The sequence below is a fragment of the Myripristis murdjan genome, chromosome 18 (assembly GCF_902150065.1).
Source record: "Myripristis murdjan chromosome 18, fMyrMur1.1, whole genome shotgun sequence".
Taxonomy (NCBI): Eukaryota; Metazoa; Chordata; class Actinopteri; order Holocentriformes; family Holocentridae; genus Myripristis; species Myripristis murdjan.
This window is the reverse complement of record NC_043997.1, coordinates 25,380,682-25,399,074: the sequence shown is the minus strand read 5'-3', so window position 1 is coordinate 25,399,074 and position 18,393 is coordinate 25,380,682. Positions and strand designations below refer to the sequence as shown.

Below are 18,393 nucleotides of genomic sequence, written 5' to 3'. Positions count from 1 at the left end.
AAACAACCTGATAGTACTCACAAATAATTGTAATTACAACAACAACAACAACAAAAGGGTTTTGGGAATCTCCTGTTTTTTGTTTTGGCATACTCAGCTTTGTTTTTGAGCTTAAATTGTTAGTTTATGAGCTGATTTGCCACATGAAGACAGGCCTGTAGAGAGGTAGTGTGGATTAGAAACCCAGAGGAGCAGAAAGCAACTAATGAGGATATTTTGCCACCATGTGGACTCAATATTATAAACCCAATATTATATTGTGTTGCTTTAATGTGTCATATTGCTCATACAAAAGAGTGCCATGTATACCAAAGACAAAACCTTTACCAACCAGAATTCATAGTATACCTACCAGAAATGCAGTAGTATGAAACTGGTGTGTGATAAGGCTTACATTAAGTGTAAGGCGGTATGAGGATATGGCCTTTTAAGGGAAAAACCAGCTGCATAGATGCTGAAAAGATAATAATATAGTTTATGTTCATTATTGCTCAACACATCTCACTGAAAACACCTCATTTTACAGTATGTGTAGGGAACTGTAGACTGTCATTACGCCTTTCGCCGATAGGTGGCAGCAACATCTACACACTGTGCCTGAGAAGCTGCAAAAGAAGAGACAACTGTACGTCATTGGCTAGAGCCAAGATGGCGGCCACGATGTTGAGGTCGCTCGGTAAGCTAGGACGTCCTTCAACAACATTGATTTTAAACAAAAGTTTGGTGAGCCCCGGGTGCACCGTGCTGCAGAACAGGTGAGACGGAAAGAAATGTGAGCGTGGAACCGTGTGCCGCCATTGTGTTTCAAACCTCGCTAGCTAACGGGCTACTGCAGTGTCAGACACACGGCACGGCTAATGTTAGCATAACGCCAAAAAGCCGACACTGTCCTGCTCCGCAATAACGGAGACACTATGCATTTTCACTCTTATTGTTATGTTTTCATACGCCATATATAGTAACACATTGCCTTGCCTATGTAAAGAACCATTTTTTTTTCTTGTGAATAGGTTCGTGTTTGGTCCCTTGTTAGCTAGTCGTTAGCTTCCTGGCAGCTGATTACTTAACATGTGTCAGTGTTTACCATCCAGAGCCGTCAGGCATCCTGCAGCCTCAGTGCTGCAAAGGTCAAGGTGGTTTTCATAATACACAACTTAGGTTTTAGATCCAAAATGTTTCATATCAGCCCTGCAGAAGAAACAGTGTCCTTACTGTTATTAGATCAAGGTCTAAATATGTCTTGTACAGTAGAAGATTGCCTTGTGTATCCCAAAATTCAGCCTCGGAGACCTTAAAATACTTAAACATCAGAGTTACAGGTATTTATTATTGTTCATAATTTTGGGGAGAAAAGGGGTTTAATTTCATTCTCACTGGTATTAGAAATTTGTTGAAAGTCTAACCAATGCAAATAGTCCATTTAACTTATGTATCTAATGTAGTGAAACACTGTTATTAGTAAAATATTAAAATAGGTAAAATCTATCCTCCTGTTTTTTTTTTTTTTTTTAATGATGTTCATCAGGTTGTCACATAACAGCCCTGTCCCGGGTGCCACTCATTACAAAATAGGATTATATGCCATGCGATTAGCCTGGGAAGTGGCACCTGCCTCAGCTGCATGCACGCTGGGAAATTAGGCCCTACAGTGCCAGCTTGATCAGTGCTGAGTGAGAGGCTGCCTCACTTGTTCCTCTGCGTGTTGCTTCCTGCAGGCAGAAGCAGTGGCAGCCAGATGTGGAGTGGACAGAGCAGTATGCCGGGGCCGTCATGTATCCCACCGCCATCAATGAGAAATGGACGCCGCCCCCATGGAACGGTATCAGTCACCGATTCCAGCCTGCCACATCGTCACATCTCTGCTCCGTCTTGACATGTTTCCATGATTCAAAAGAAAAGTGGACGGTCTTGCATTGTGATATCAATCTGATTATATCGATGTGATACGGCATTTTTGAAGGTTGCATCAACACAGCACTTTGGCTTTCATTTTTAAATGTTTGCTAGAGATGAATGATATGGTGGGAAAAAAAAATCAAATTTATAGATACTGCAATTATGGACAGTTTTAGTATGAAAGATTATTTTTGTATTATAATTTTCATTTTAACCGAAAGGCTATTAAAATGATGATCTGGCATCTGTACCTCAAAAACATGTTTTCTTGCATCAGAAAAATAGCAGCTCATGAGATTTGGATATTCCACATGGTCATGGTGCGATTCTTGTAATATTTTGATTAACTGTTCAGCCCTAGTATTTTCTCATATTTGACAACTTACTAACAAGTGTAACAGGTTTCAGGAGGCGTAAAACATGCTGCTGAATAAGTCAGGCGTTATTCTTTTGAAATCTAAACATCATATCACACAGATCCTGCGTGGGATGGGCTGCTCGTCTGAATGCATGTTTATACTACAGTTATCTCTGAGTGGCTTCAGCTGTTTTTCCATCAGTTGAAAATGTAAATTCGAGTAATTACTTTAATTGATTTATTGCCTGGCCCTGTGTTTATGTATATGTAACCACCGCAAATAGCAAAAAGCTTCTTGTATACAATTTTTTTTTCTTGCATATGTGGCATGCAAGACTTGATCCAGAGACATTCAGATGTGCATTTGGAGACCTGCATGTTTTTTTTTTTTGTTTTTGTTTTTGTTTTTTTTTACTGCAAATAGTAAAAATGCAGGAGCAGAAACATTTGCTACCTTTGTTTTCTGTTAGTCTGCACCCCATGTATCTTTTTGACACTGCAGTTGATTCATTTTGGGAAGTTTCATGTGTGGAATAGATAAGAAATCAGATTCTGAATCGCGACTCTTGTTCCCCTCAGTGTTTTCATCACCTTGTTTGTGTTTCCCCTCTCTCTGCAGACAAAGATCCACCTGCAGAGAAGGAGGTGTCCAACCTGACCATCAACTTTGGCCCCCAGCATCCCGCCGCTCACGGTGTGCTGCGTCTGGTGATGGAGCTGAGCGGAGAGTCTGTCAAGAAATGTGACCCCCACATCGGTCTGCTTCACCGCGGCACCGAAAAACTCATCGAGTACAAGACCTACCTGCAGGTAAAATCACTCACACACCCCACCTTGTCTGCTTTATGGCTATATTGTTTTATTCCGTAGCTCAAATCTATGAGATATAGTTAATTTTAGCAAAGTAGAACAAACACTGACTTTCAGCTGGTAAAATGTGAAGGTATCTGTTGTTCGCATTTGCACTTTGGCTTTACTTTGCTTGTCTTAGTTCAGGCCTTTTTCCTGCTTTTCTCCTTTTGGTGTGTCAGTGGATTACAAAGTCACTCTCAAGGACAGCTGATTGAATATTTTCATGGCTCATAATGGTTTTTTCATGGCTACCATGGCATTTACACCTGTGTTTGTCCGGCTTTACTTCAGTGAACAAATCCCATTTCTGCTACAGCTTTTTTTACAAGGCTGACAGCTGGGCCAGTGCCTAGGTAACCTTTTTATCGGCATGTCGTCCTCACACAGAATTTTAATTTTTCCCTGGCTGGTCCTTTTATGTCAGTGTGTAAAAACAGCTTATAGTTCATAAAAGGGCCATGCAATTATTCAAAACAGCTTGTGGGGCTAAAGCCATCGTTCTGAAGCCAGTCAATCGCAATATGTACCTTGATTTTTTTATACTTCTATATCACACCAACAATCAACATTAGCTGGTAGATGCTGCCTTCAAATGATGTACAAATGTTATTATGTGTAGTACACACAATGAAATGGTGAACACAAATGGGAAAGTTGAGTTTTACATGATACCCAAGATGCCACAATGTGACATCTTCACTCATTGTCGAGGATTTAGATGGCACACACATGCACCAACTCTGCACCACCAGCTGATGGATACTCTCGCCCAAAACTAGGTGTCACAGGACCAGGGGAATGACGGTGCTCCCAAAAACTTAAAAAAAGACAAAACCGAAATTCTCTCGACCTCAATTATACTTCTTCCATATTTTATCACCAGATATGACCAAAGATGGCTAAAAAAGGTAAAACGAGGTCTGGTGTTGCATAACTCATGAAATCCCTCGGCCACGACGGCTCACTTCCTCTTCTTTTTGTGTCTCAGGCTCTGCCCTACTTCGACCGTCTGGACTACGTATCCATGATGTGCAACGAGCAGGCCTACTCCCTGGCCGTGGAGAAGCTGCTCAACATCCAGGCTCCACTCCGTGCCCAGTGGATCAGAGGTGAGGGACGCCGGGTGGCCTCAGCAGGTGTCAGAGCATCTGCCGGTCCCCTAAAAGCCACAAATTACACATAGCTTGACCCCTCGAAAGTCTGAAAATGTCTCAAATCTAACTTTAACAGAGGTCTTCAGCTTGCCCATCATGTAGTTACAAGGGCTGGGATGATATGCTTATGTCCCGATTTGATACTGTCACGATGCGCGGGTGCCGATTCAATTTGGATCACAATTCTACAAGTATTGTGATTGGACATTACTATTTATTGCAATTTTTATTTATTTTTTGAACACTAGAGTATGGGGAAAATGTTGAATCATGCTTCTAGAGACTGTATACCATGTTCTAGTAATGTTTCCAAAAGCAGTATACATCTAGTGTTCAAGTATTTGTAACACAGAGAGCATGTGTTACCCCTGGAGCCACCAGGGGAGCTGAAGCTGTGTAACCATGCTTTGTTTTCGGTGTTGTGATCGTAGTGCTGTACGGAGAGCTGACCCGCATCCTGAACCACATCATGGCCGTCACCACACACGCCCTGGACATTGGCGCCATGACCCCTTTCTTCTGGATGTTCGAGGAGAGAGAGAAGGTGAAGGCCGCCGGCGCGCAGAGTTGTGCTTGTCCTTTGTCATGTTGATCTGTCCTCCTTTGAAGTTACATCTGAGGTCTTGCATTTTGCCACAATTTTCAACCTCTGCTACTCCAGGGAAGACTTGTTGAGCATAGTTGGTGTTTTCAGACATGCTTACTTTCTCTGTTAGGTAGGGTTTAGTGATTCAGAGGCCGTCTCAAAGGCATTATTGTAAGAGATGTTGACGTGGAATCAAGTTTTTCTTCTCTCCCTCTAATCTTAAGGTTTCTGCTGCCTCTTAAGTACAACATCTGTGTATTTACTGATATATAACATTCTTTATGCCAGAAGGTTAGGACTTGTGAAGCACTAATTCCAGTTAAAGACCCCCTCGGTGACTTTTTTTTTTTTTTTTTTTTACCATTTTTGACAAATCACATTATACACTGATGTTCCAAGCCAAAGAGCACTGAGGAAAAACCTCCACTCTTTCAGAATGCTACCGGGGCTGTAATCTTATTTGTTAAAATTAAACCACCAGTCACCTCGGGGAAGCATTGCTACCTCAGTGCCAGTACTGTTAGCCTACCACAGCCACAGTACTCTAGCTTAGCTTTCCATAGCTACAGATTATTGGAGCCGTACACACAGGAGGAGGCACTGAATCTCCACTTGCACAGGCTTTAAAATTTCATGTCAAGTTTTTGTCAGAGGCTTTTTCAGAGTACGCAAACTTAAGCATGTATCTAGCAGTACAATTTTGGTGGTCAAACAATTTGTTATATCAGTTAGGGTTAGGTTAGGGTTAGGGTTAGGTTGACTGTAAGCCCAAAGGCCAGTTCTGAGTGCAATACAGAGTGCCACCAACCATGGAGTAGGCAGTTTTTTTTTTTCATTATCTCTGTCTGCCCTCTAACTGCCTGACTGTCCTCCTTCCTCAGATGTTTGAGTTTTATGAGCGAGTGTCTGGAGCCAGGATGCACGCTGCCTACGTTAGACCCGGTGGTGTTCACCAGGTAGGTGATGGACTGAATACTGAAGTTCTCGTGTCTGTGCATACAACCTGTTCGACCGTAGCTGCATTTTCATGGACCCTAATATTCCACTAATAATCAGAATAATAGCCCGATCAGAATAAAATATTCCTCATGTGAGCACCTCAATTGGAAGAGGCTGGCCCGATCAGAAGGAATTTTCAATCAGATTCAAAAGGGTGGTGTAAAACTTTACTAATCCGTTCAGTAGGGAAAATTATAGCACCTAATCACCATGTGAGTCTGATCATGTCTCTCTCAATGTCCATGTAAACATATGTACATTGCTTTGGGAATTGCCGTTGTAAACAGTTAAGCTGGAATCTCTAATCAGATGATTTCATTCGGATTGAAGAAATATTGTCCATGTAACCACAGCTAATGATGTGATTACGTTTTCGATGGGTCAGTGATTCTGTGGATTCATTTCTAGCAAGAAAACACAGAACTTAAATTATTTCCATGGGGAAATCGGGTGATTGCAGCACCAAAGCCTGGAAGGATAGAGCATTGAACAACAGAACACACAGGGGTTGTGCAAATAGAGAGTAAACACGATGCACCGGACAGCTACAAATGCTACATATATAACAAGTAGAGATAATGAATTCAAACATGAAATGTATGTAGACCGCTGCATCAGTCAAATTAAAATGCATTTATTTATGATGACGATGAGTATGGAAGTGCTGAGACATCTTACCTTTGCTCCAGGATTTGCCCCTCGGTTTGATGGACGACATCTACGAGTGGTGCAAGAATTTCTCCATCAGAATCGATGAGGTGGAAGAGGTGTGTGACTTCATCTCCATGAGTTCTTAATATAAACGATGAGAGATGTATAATGAGCAGATTTGACCATGTTTTCATTCTCCTTTGGACAGATGTTGACCAACAACCGCATCTGGAAGAACCGCACCGTAGACATCGGAGTGGTAACTGCTGAGGAGGCCCTTAACTATGGCTTCAGGTAACATTCCACTCTGATGCCCACCTTCTTGTCTCTTTTGCTTGCAAATACACCGGTGCTGTTTTTCAGGGCTCCCACAGTCAAGGAAAGCGTAGAAGCATTGAACTGTAGCAAAAAGTTGCCCTGTAGGACTTCAGAAAGTTATGGGAGATGTCTCAGAAATGAGTTTATCGGTTGTTTTTCACGTAGTAGCTTTTGAAGGTATTAGAGTATTAACTTAAATCAAAAGTGTCCAGAGAATATGACAATTGCAAATGTCCCGAGCGTGTGGTAATTGTCACCAGCCAAAAACAAGGCCGTGGACGATCAAGAGGCTTCTCAACTTAAAGCAGTAACGTTTGACTGTCAGTGGAAATGTCTGATGAGCAGAGCTGTGCGGGAAGCCTTATTTTTCTCATCGCCCCTCTCCCTGTGCCTCCATCAGCGGGGTGATGCTGAGAGGGTCGGGCATCAAGTGGGACCTGAGGAAGTCTCAGACGTACGACAAGTACGACGAGGTGGAGTTTGACGTACCTATTGGGAGCAAGGGAGACTGCTATGACAGGTGAGAACTTCTACAAACGCCTGTCAGTAGTTTCATCCTGCCTGCACTGCAAAAACGCAAAATCTTACCAAGATTATTTGTCTTATTTCAAGTCAAAAATGTCTGATTTCTAGTCAAAATATCTCATTACACTTAAACTAAGACATGATCACCTCAGAAGTAAATTGTTTTTAGACAATTTTCACTTGTTTCAAGTGAAAATTTGCTTGTTTCATTGGCAAAATTTGCCAGTGGAAAAAGTGAAAATTCACTTGAAATAAGTGAAAATTAGCTAGAAACAAGAAACAAATTTTGCCAATGAAACAAGCAAATTTTCACTTGTTTCAAGCAAATTTTCACTTGAAACAAGAGACAATTGTCTAAAAACAAGTTCCTTCTGAGGTGATCATGTCTTATTTTAAGTGTAATGAGATATTTTGACTAGTAATAATACATTTTTGACTTGAAATAAGACAAATAATCTTGGTAAGATTTTGAGTTTTTGCAGTGTGCAGTTTTGTATGCATGAATGTCCATCCAGTTCATCAAATAACATTGTTTTTGAGTCTTCATGATATTAAAAAGGACCATACTCAAATGGTGCATGAGCAGAGATAACAAATACAGGCCTGGATATGATATAGCATTTAAAAGAATATTGACTGGTCACCGAGGAGCTGTTAAGAAGAACCATCAGCCCGTTTCTGATTGGCGGGTGGTTTATCAGTGCAGCTCACATGGCAGCATCAGGCGCATCAGTGTTTCTTGTTTGTGTGGCCCAGGTATCTGTGCCGAGTGGAGGAGATGAGGCAGTCTCTGAGGATCATGATCCAGGCTCTCAACAAGATGCCGGAAGGAGAGATCAAGGTGGACGATGCCAAGGTGGCTCCACCCAAGAGGTCGGAGATGAAGGTGGGTCTTCCCTTTGCCCCGTGTTCAAATCTCCCTTCAGTTTTGCTCTTTTACGTTCACTCGAGATGTTCTTCTTTGTTGGCCCCATGGGGTGTCTGTAATCTTATTTGCTGCAGTATTCTCTATTTTGCATTTTTACCACATGCTTTATCACATTGTGTGCTATCACATCTGTTATTCTGTACAAATGCATTCAATTTTGGATTTTTTTTTTTTTGGATTGCATGATCCTCTGTCCCTTTAATTCTGCTATACAGAATTAGGACAGTCGTGTGAAATGGACTTGACACTGATTAAACTTGAACTTTTTTCGTCTGTCCTCAAGGCATGAGTTCACCACTAGTTTAATGTTACACAGCGCTGCACGAAAACTGTCTAAAGATCAGGAATTCTGTGTTGTTTGTTGTGAAAATGTCAGCCAGATTCAAAGTAACGCGCTGAGACATCAGCCGCCTCGTATTTTGATGTTTTCGAGCCGTCAGAGGCGCTTTATGTCATCAGCGTGCGGTTTTAGCTACAAAGTTGTAACTATTTTTTTTTTTTGTGTGTTTCCCTTATTAGATGTCCATGGAGTCTCTGATCCACCACTTTAAACTGTACACAGAGGGCTACCAGGTCCCCCCAGGGTCAACGTACACAGCCGTGGAGGCGCCCAAGGTGACGCGATTCATCATGTGCACAGAAAGGATAGACCTAAGCTTCATTCGTCTTGAATTTCTGGAATAATACTCGAAATAGTTTGCCTTCTTGCTGTCTTGTTTTCACCAGCCCCATAGGCACAGCGATGTGTACATGCTCTGACAGACTCGCGGTAGTCAGCAATTTGAAACAAGCAAACAAAAACTCCCACTTGCTTTGAAAACGTTGGACTCTGTAGATCCTCGCCACACAGATGTGGGCACAAGTTCTCTGAAACTTGAGATTCCCTTTAATTGGGATTCCTTCCAAAGCCTTCAAGGCCTTTGTTGCCTTTGTTATGTAACCTGCTCGCTTCTCGCCTGTGCGTATTTATTTATTTTTGTGTGTGTGTGTGTGTGTGTGTGTGTTTCCCTTTGTCGCTTCCAGGGAGAGTTTGGTGTTTATCTGGTGTCGGACGGTTCCAGCAGACCTTACCGCTGCAAGATCAAAGCTCCCGGATTCGCTCACTTGGTGCGCGCTTAAACTTCACAAGACACTGTGAATTATTGAATGCGCCGGCCATTAATTATTCAGCATGTTTAACGGCTCCTCCTTAAGGCTACTTTTAGTTCATTAAGTACATTTCATAAAGCACTATAGGACCATTTTTAAAAGCACACAGAAAGCCTCGTCTCCCACTTTCCTGCTCGTCCTGGCTTATGGCTACATGAATAGCTGTTTAACGTAGTCATTTGAATTTTGGTCTTCAAGGCTAAATGTCTTTTAAAGTTGCAAAAACAAACTATTAGATTACTTTGCCGAATGAACTTCAGGCTACAAGCGCATGAATTATGAATATTAAATTTCACATGAGCTTAACTGGCCTTCCTGTTTTACATAATGTGACGAACACTGTGGGTTTGTGTAATCTTGAATCATAATAAATGCTCTTCTTCTTCTTCCCAGGCTGGTCTGGATAAAATGGCCAAGGGACACATGCTGGCTGACGTGGTGGCCATTATTGGTAAGACACTAATCATTGGTCATTTCTCCTGAGAATGATTTAAAGATAGATTCCCGTAAGTGTTGAGTAAACATTGTGAAATGTGGATGTGCATTAAGCTGTGTCTTGGTGTTTTCTCATGACAGGCACACAGGACATAGTGTTCGGCGAGGTTGACCGCTAACAGGAAGCTGCTCGCTCCAAACCGAAGAGGAGAGCCCATCCTCTCTTAACCCGCTTTGTTAGGTTCTGTTCTTGTTCACTATTCATCATAGTGAGACCTCTGACAGATGACTCCACTCGTAATCACTGATGTACAATGTCTAAATAAGCCTAATAAATATTTTATGATCCAACTGCTGTGTAGTAACGTGTTCTTTTGCTTTTTTTCCCCGCCGTCAGGTTCAGTTAGGTCGAAGCGGAAAGTTCATTAAAGAGTAAACACAGTCTTTGCTGGAACGGTATCAAAAGTGAGAATATCAAGAGCTGAGCGTGACACTAGAGACCAAAGCCCAGATAATGCAGGTCCTTCCTCTGGTTAGATGTTGAAAGGGGAGTGGTCTGATGAGATCTGAGGCGAATGGACTCAGCGCTCAGACCACAACTTCCTCCTGGGTGTATGGGTATGCAACATTCAAGTCTTCACGCGAGCTCACAGACAAACCACCTTCACAGCGTCCTCCTTGCCCAGCGCAGCGCTCTGCCATCTGAAGTCCGACGAATACGCCCGGCGGGCCGCCAGCGTGTGTGTTGAGTTTCCATTGCCGCGGCCATGTGGGGCAGAAGCCCGTTACTAACCGCTTTTCCTCTGTGGATGTGTTGGGGATCTGTTGGTGAGTTGTGACATCAAGCCTTAAGCTGTATCTGCCTTAAGCTTTATCCTTACAAAAGGTGTGATCTGAAGCTAAAAATGCCTTTTTCTTCATATACAGGAACAAACTTTCAATTTAAACTTCAGTAAATGTTAGTGGAAAGACTTGAATGAGGAAAATCATGTAGCTCATATAAAAAAGCATGGTGAATTTGAACTGACACTTGATTTTGAAATGAAAAATACACAGGCAGTTACAGTGAATTTTTTCTGAAAACAGGATTCCAGTTGTTGCCATGTACAGATTATGGAAAGAACAGATGATTTCTGAAAATGCTGGCTGCCTGGATCCTCACTCAGAGCTTTGAGGTTTTCTTACATCTGATGCTGTTTTCACAGCGTAGGCAGCAGCAATGAAGTCACCACATGACAGTTCCTGTGAAACGAGAAGCTGACCCTGTCGGCTATTCTGCAGTTGTTTTTATGAGAAGTGGCACGGATGTTGGTGCGATGCGGCCACTTTCTGAGACCGCCGTGTCTGTTTGACCATAAACAGGGTTTTTAAGACGGGTTTCAAAGCTTCAGAGGTTGAGATCACTCGCACAATAATTCTCACCATCTCTGGAGGATGTCATTAATATTTTCTAGACAAGATTACACACAAATAGACACAGAATCAGTATATATAGTACAGTATATCTGGGCCATTACAATCATTTAATGTTGAAATAATATGTAGTTGTGGCGAATCAAGGAGTCATTCCTGTGTTTCAGAGTTCTGTGTTCCCTGGTTCTCCATATGTGCTCTCCCAGCGTCCCCTGTTCTAACCCACATGATGGGAACCTGAACAAATTTGTCCCCAGCTCTGTATTTGACTGGTTAGGATTATTGTATATTTACAGAATATAGAGGTTAAAGAAAAACTTTTTCCTCATGAGATAAATATATTCTGCTACTTTGTATTGACCATACAAATCTAAATTAATACTGGGAGTCTAAGAGAAAGTCCTGAAACTTTGAAGTGGTGTAAAAATAAATAGCATTTCATTTCACCATTTCCCTCTGAGATTAAGGAAGTCTGATATGTTTCAGAAAAGTCATTGGGCATTTTGAAATCTTTGATTTTTTTTTTTTTTTTTTTTTTTTCAGCATGAAAGCCGATCAGTCGACCAAGACATGACCTTTCATATGAGGCTCACGTGTCCATACGTGGTGCTAAAATGGACCATAGTTTGATTTATTCTAATTACCGTGATCATCATACAAGTTGCAAAGTGTCCCACGGTGTTTCCTACACCCATCCACTCTATAAACCATGTGTTCATTATCACATCACAGTTAAATAGTTGCAATTGTATTGACCCATTTCAACCCCCCCACCGCCACCACCCCACCCCCACCCCCTCACTCCATCCATCTCTCTTGCACCATAGGATGTGTTTGCCACTGTAAAAATAAGACAAGTGAGGAAGAAAAGTGCGCTGGTCTTATTTAAGATTTTGATCTAGTCATGGAAAAAGGAAAGGAAATTGAATTTAACACGGTTGTGAAATACAAGTGCGTCACAGGTTCTGCGTTAGCGCGCAGCTGTTGACAGGGAATACATTTCAAACGAGAGGGAGCCTATTGCTTAATATCGCCGGAGAAATGTTTAGTCACACATCAATATCATGTGATCAGGTATTTCAGGTGGCTTGCTCTGTGTGAAGCGTTTCGCTCACGTCTCATCTCAAGATAGGAGCTGCTGAAACCAACAGAGACACTTAGGTAGATAACACCCCACATCACCCTGGTGCGCCACATACAGGAGACGACACGCTGAAAAAAAAAAAAAAAGAGCTATTTGAAATTCACAAGATACATTTAAGGTTTTCACTCAACTATTAAGTATTTTCATGAATCTCAGGCTTTGATATGTGCGATATGTTCTCAGCTGGATTTGTCCTGTCAAGTCCACTACCAGCTGTGATCATGTGGAAATATTCCAAATATGGGAATAGGCTTCAGCAGCCAAGAAAGGTCTTAATATGGCTGAGATTTGAGTCATCATTCACTCTTCCTACGAATCCATTACACATGAATTTCGCAAGGCCTTTCTTGCGTTCCCATGTGCACAGTGTTTTGAGAGCAGGCAGTCACAGGTTAGAGGAGACAGGCGGCAGTGTCACCTTTGCCCCGTGCTAAATCGGAAGGAACTTCATGCTGGTGCTTGTGTATAGGAACATTCTGCAGCAGTGGTCCAGCATCAACTAGTTTTCTATAGGGGAGAATGGGGTAAATTGATCCAGTGGGTAAGAAGAACCATCACTTGTATCTTGGCAACTACACACAAAATTGACTGGGACATCGCAGACTTAAGAAGAGGCATTCATTTCTCTGAACTGTTAGGTGTGTTCACACTGCCCTTATCCTGGGCTAAGAGCTTCCTTAGCCCGGGGTAAGGACAGTGTTCACAACTATGGGCAGTAGAGGTTCACCGATATCATTTCCTCACTCCAGATGCCGAGTGCAGGACTGTGAGCATCGGCTGATACTGAGTACCGATCCAGTACTGAACCCTTTCTTTGAATACAGTCACATACAGTCTCTTAAAATGAACCGTAACTTTTGTTTTTACAAAATTAGACATTTACTTTTACTGCGGGTCAATTTCGGCCATCAACATGACAGTTCAGCATTTTACTGTTTAAAGTTGTTGTTGTTAGTCTATGTTTGTCTAGTGCAGAAGACATCTTGGATATATATTTTTTGCAAAGATGGGAGCAATAAGAAGCGCACCCTTCCAAGCACTTTGCCTAACTGAGTGCAGCGTCATCTCACACCGCAGTAACACACCATCGCTCGTTTGGGTCAGATTACTTTGGAGATTTTTGCCGGAAACAATACCTGCCAAGACCTCATAGCACTCAGTATTAGACAGTCAGCTCCAGTAAGTGTTGATGTGAGTGTTGGCTAACATCAGCTGATGCAAGGAGCGGTTGAAACAGAAAAGTTTTGCAAAGGCAGCAGGGCTCTCTGCAACAGCATGGGTTAAAAGTGTGCTCCGCTCTTCTGAGGATGGTGAGCTGACGCTGTTGTCATCGGTGAAGTTATATCACGCGTTACTAAATACATTTCCAGATCATATTGGTTGTTCACAGTTTGGTGTCACTGATACCTGATCCTGCATTTTTGGTCAATATTGGATAAATTCCTGCACTTAGTATTGGATCGGTGCATCGCTATGAGGCAGTGGGAATTGAGGCCAGTTTTGTATGACAGGTGATTTCGTCATGATTTGTTAGAGACCTATTATAATATTAGATAATAATTTAAAGTTGTCTGTCCTTGCATGCTGGAAAGGCTTGAAAGGGCAAAAATAAGCCCTGATGACTATCTCAACCTGAATTTAATGTCCCTACATTAAGAGGAAGGTTAAGCACAAGAGGGTAATGGGTTCATGTGTCATATTTCTAAAACTATACGAGCTTTAATAGCCTTGAATATACAACAGAGCACTTACTGTTTGAAATAAATCTATTTGGCTGCAGTGGCTTAACATGTAAAATGTGGTTCTTCATACCTCAGTCTCCCCTATTCTCTGAATAATATTTCCTCTACTTTTCACACTCAAAGCCCAAGCGTGTGCGTTGAGGGTGGTTTGGACACTTTGTTTTCAAAGCGCATACATGTAATGCTTTTTGTTTCACTGTCTGATATGATGAAATCCTTTTACTCAATCCAAGGCTGTTGCCGATACCAATCAAACAGCTCATGTGTCACTGACAACAGATACTGTCATAACATACAGCAGGTTAATGTGATAAGATGTCCTTTAAATGTATGTACTTTTTTTTTTTTTTTTTTTGCATTGCTCTAAAAGTGACGAGCAGACACCGAAAGGTCAAATTACACAGTAGAGTGCACGGTAAATTCTAATTATTGTGCAAGAGTTTTGGCAACAGTGCTGACATAAATACTCAAGAAATGAAACCAGTGCCAAGTGCCAGTTCTGTAAATTGAAGCGATAGTTGCCCCATTAACTGCACATTTAGAGGTGCTATTATTACACAAAGTTCGTGTGGTTTTGCTTGTGACAACATTTTCCTGTTTCCTCAGCTGCTTTTGGAGAGCCTCAGATCTGCTATGTGCTGGATGGTATTCTGTTTCTGTACGGGGTTGTGCTGACAGCTCTCTACTGCAGACTCAAGGTACGCAGAGGTCACAGTTAAAACAGCAACATCAAAACAGACTCATTACTTGCAGTTTTAACGCATTCCTACAAAATTATCTTTTTTTTTTTTATTTTGCATTGCCTGCCGTCCCAACATCAAGACCGATTTCAGCATAAACAAAAGGGACAGTGTCACATAAAAAAGATGATTGGTGTTGATCATAATGTTTCCAGTCCACGGTACACAAGGTTCAGATAGCTTTGCACTTATGCTATTACCTCAGGCGGTTGTTGAATAAAAGACTGTAGAAATGTCCCTCAGAGCCTGTACTTTTTTTTAATTTTTACTTGACTAAAGAAGTTCAAGCAGTACAGTCTTTCTTTAGCAAAGTGTCTGCACTTGAGTAGAGATTCTGTGTACTTTTGTCACCTCTGAATGTGCACATATGACTCAGCCTCCTTTATTTAAAAAAAAAAAGGACGCAAAATTATTTGTTTTTACACATGATTTATATCTGAAAGTATATTTAAATGCAAGAATTGCGTCAATGTCAAGGGGAAACAATAGGATGGCTTTTATTTACACTGGGTGTGGGAGCAAAGTTTCTATATTTGACTGAAAAGTGAATGAAAATACACTACACTGAAATGAAAAAACTATTTTTTTTTTAATGAATTCAGACTTTTGACCCTTTACATACTGATGCTGACGATAAAAAGGAATCTTTAAAGCTCTATACAGGCATGCACAACATATGGCATGGGGCCTGTAAAGTCTGACCCGCAACATGATAATTAATAACTAATTCACATTATCAGTGTGCTCTTCTGTATCTTTAATTACTGGCAAAACAGCACCCTCCTGCACTGAAAGAGCAAAACATCAGTCTTCACCAACCAAACTAAGTTGAAATGAAAATAACTTCTAGTGAAAGTATAATAATCCTGCCGTGTGTATGATTTCCAACTATTTCTCTCTCACTGCTTTCTTACACAGCTCTGTAATGCTAGGGAGGAGAAAGAAGCAAAGACAAAATCGGTAAGAGCACGCACGCACACACGTGCACACACATGCACACAATCTTGTCTTTCTATCTTTGTGAGGACATTGCATTGACTTTCCCTAAACTTAACCATAACCAGCACATGCCTAACTACCCTACCCTTAAACTTAACCTAAACCCTAATTCTAAAATGGTAAATAAAATGGTAAATGGACTGGATTTCTATAGTGCTTTTCTAGTCTACTGACCACTCAAAGTGCTTTACAATGTTTTGCCTCACATTTACCCATTCACACACACCCATTCACTCACATTCACATTCATGTCCTCACTTCCCCAAAATGCTTGCACTCTGTTGGTTAAAAACACGTTCAGCCTCAGCTGGAGTAATCAAAGAGTAAACCTGAAGGCAGAAGGAACTGTGGTCATTTTTCCAGTTAGAAGCAAGAGCTCTAGGTGTCATAATATCATCTATATTCATCTTCCTGCTTGCCTTTTTCACTGGGCTTCAGTTTAACCAGCCATTCCTACAGTATGTTGCCGGGGTCCTATGTTCCCTGGATTTAAAATTTAAGGATTATTTAGGGTCTAAGTTTGGTTAAGGTGGTTAGGGTCTAATGTGTTTTTAATCCTGTTTTGAAATGGTGAAGGTTAGAATTGGGATTGGTTAGGGACTAGTTTAGAATAAAATGGTGGCTTATGCAAGACATAAATTGACGGTTTTAGCGGGAAAATCAAACAAGAGCGGTTTGAAATTTTTAGCACGCAATGAGCGCGAACAGGGTGAGGGTTGGAGACAATGTGTGTTAATAGAATATTGAACAGGGAAACCTTGGACCCTGGGAACATAGGCCCCTGGGAACATAGGCCCCTGGGAACTTAGGACCCTGGGAACTTAGGACCCTGGGAACTTAGGACCCTGGCAACTTAGGACCCTGAGAACATAGGACCCTGGGAACTTTGGACCCTGGGAACTTAGGAATCTGAGAACTTTGGACCCTGGGAACTTAGGACCCAGGGAACCTAGGACCCTGGGAACCTGGGACCCTGGGAACTTGGGACCTTGGGAACTTACAAATTTTGGAACTTGGGACCTTGGGAACTTAGGACCTTGGGAGCTTAGGACCTTGGGAACGTAGCTTCTCTTTACACAATGCAGCTCTCATACAGTTAGTTGCGGGTTGCAAATTATACTTTTACTGGTGCTATATGTCACCAAACCCATATGGAAAATTCCAAAAGATAGGGTGGATAGAAGATAGTATGGAACCCCTATAGAGCTCCAACACAGAGCTAATAACTAACTAGCAACAGCTTCTGCTGCACGGAACTAAAGTCCCATTTCAGTTTCAACATAAACTAAAATAAATATAGGCTATGCAGTTGTTTTTCTCCGCCTTCTGATGTTTACCTCAGCCAGTAAAATTTTATTTCTGTCTCTGAGAAATGTTTGCTGAACTAAAACATCAATCTGCCCCACATTGTCTACACGCACAGGAACTTAAACTGAATCATAGGGTTTAGGTGCGCTGGTATAGCTTGTCTTTTTTAGCCTTCCTCTCAACTACGCCGTGCATGCTCTTACCACAAAAAAACGGAACCCCTCGCATTTCATATTAGGCCACAATCAACTTTTGTTATTGCAATTATTTTGTGTCTAATGTTGTCTTTTTATGCCCCCGACAGATGCCTGAAGAGGGTATCTATAAGGTGAGCTGCTCATGTTTTGAGTGTTTTGTCCATTTTTTTTCAAAGCAATTCGGTTCTTTAAAAACATAAATGTATAGTATGTCATACAATAAAATGACAACGTCCATCTATCATTGTAAAATTTCCATCTCTTTCTCTCAGGATTTGATGCCGCACACCCAGGACACATATGAAACCATCGGCATGAAGAAGTGACACCATGAGAGAAGAACAGACCAAGATGTTTTCTTTTCAATACCTTTTGAATATTTAAATGCTGCATATCTTACCCTGTAATATAAAGCGATCTTTTTTTAATTTTATTTTATTTGCAATGGCTCTCATTGCCTTATGGCTTTTTTTTTTAAATCTAAGAAGTACCAGGCGGAGAATTCTGAAACAGGGAAGGACAAAAAGGAGCAATAATATAGGAGGAACGAAGAAGGGGAATTCTCTGCTTTAAAAAAAAAAAAAAGTGCTCCTCAAGATTTTATTGCTCTGTTGCACATATTATATTGCTGGATTTTATATGCAAACATGTTTTTGATTATGTTTTGCTTCTTTGGAGACATGACATGTATATCTTTTATTAAAGAGTAAGATGCATGTTTGTTGGTTGATCGTTCTTGCTGATGTGCAGGCTGATTTCCGTGCTTTGATGCTAACTGGCCCTAAACCCCTATCACACAATGTCCGACTCACTTCCTTTTTGTAACCACTGTGTGTGTGTGTGTGTGTGTGTGTGTGTGTGTGTGTGTCTGTGTGTGTGTGCGCGCGCTAGAAGGAGAAAGAGAGCGCACATAATGCCCACAGGCCTTACGTGTTGCATTTTAACACTGATAAATTGCAGTCATGTCTGTTTTGGGGTTGCTTTACCGCACAAAACAGG

The 18,393-nt window shown here is 41.4% G+C and overlaps 2 protein-coding genes across 2 annotated transcripts; both read left to right on the top strand.

The window, feature by feature from the left end:
* The first annotated feature begins 608 nt into the window (after positions 1-608).
* Positions 609-10,202, top strand: ndufs2 (NADH:ubiquinone oxidoreductase core subunit S2). The gene is made up of 14 exons (XM_030075581.1): positions 609-755; positions 1,716-1,819; positions 2,874-3,064; positions 4,095-4,215; positions 4,692-4,804; positions 5,728-5,802; positions 6,535-6,612; positions 6,705-6,790; positions 7,215-7,334; positions 8,096-8,225; positions 8,787-8,882; positions 9,291-9,374; positions 9,810-9,867; positions 9,993-10,202. Exons 1-14 carry the CDS (start codon positions 649-651, stop codon positions 10,028-10,030), a joined length of 1,401 nt encoding a protein of 466 aa, XP_029931441.1. The 5' UTR covers positions 609-648; the 3' UTR covers positions 10,031-10,202.
* A 99-nt stretch (positions 10,203-10,301) lies between these two features.
* Positions 10,302-18,021, top strand: fcer1g (Fc epsilon receptor IgFc epsilon receptor Ig). The gene is made up of 5 exons (XM_030075584.1): positions 10,302-10,679; positions 14,757-14,848; positions 15,809-15,850; positions 17,502-17,525; positions 17,667-18,021. Exons 1-5 carry the CDS (start codon positions 10,619-10,621, stop codon positions 17,718-17,720), a joined length of 273 nt encoding a protein of 90 aa, XP_029931444.1. The 5' UTR covers positions 10,302-10,618; the 3' UTR covers positions 17,721-18,021.
* Positions 18,022-18,393: the final 372 nt, after the last annotated feature.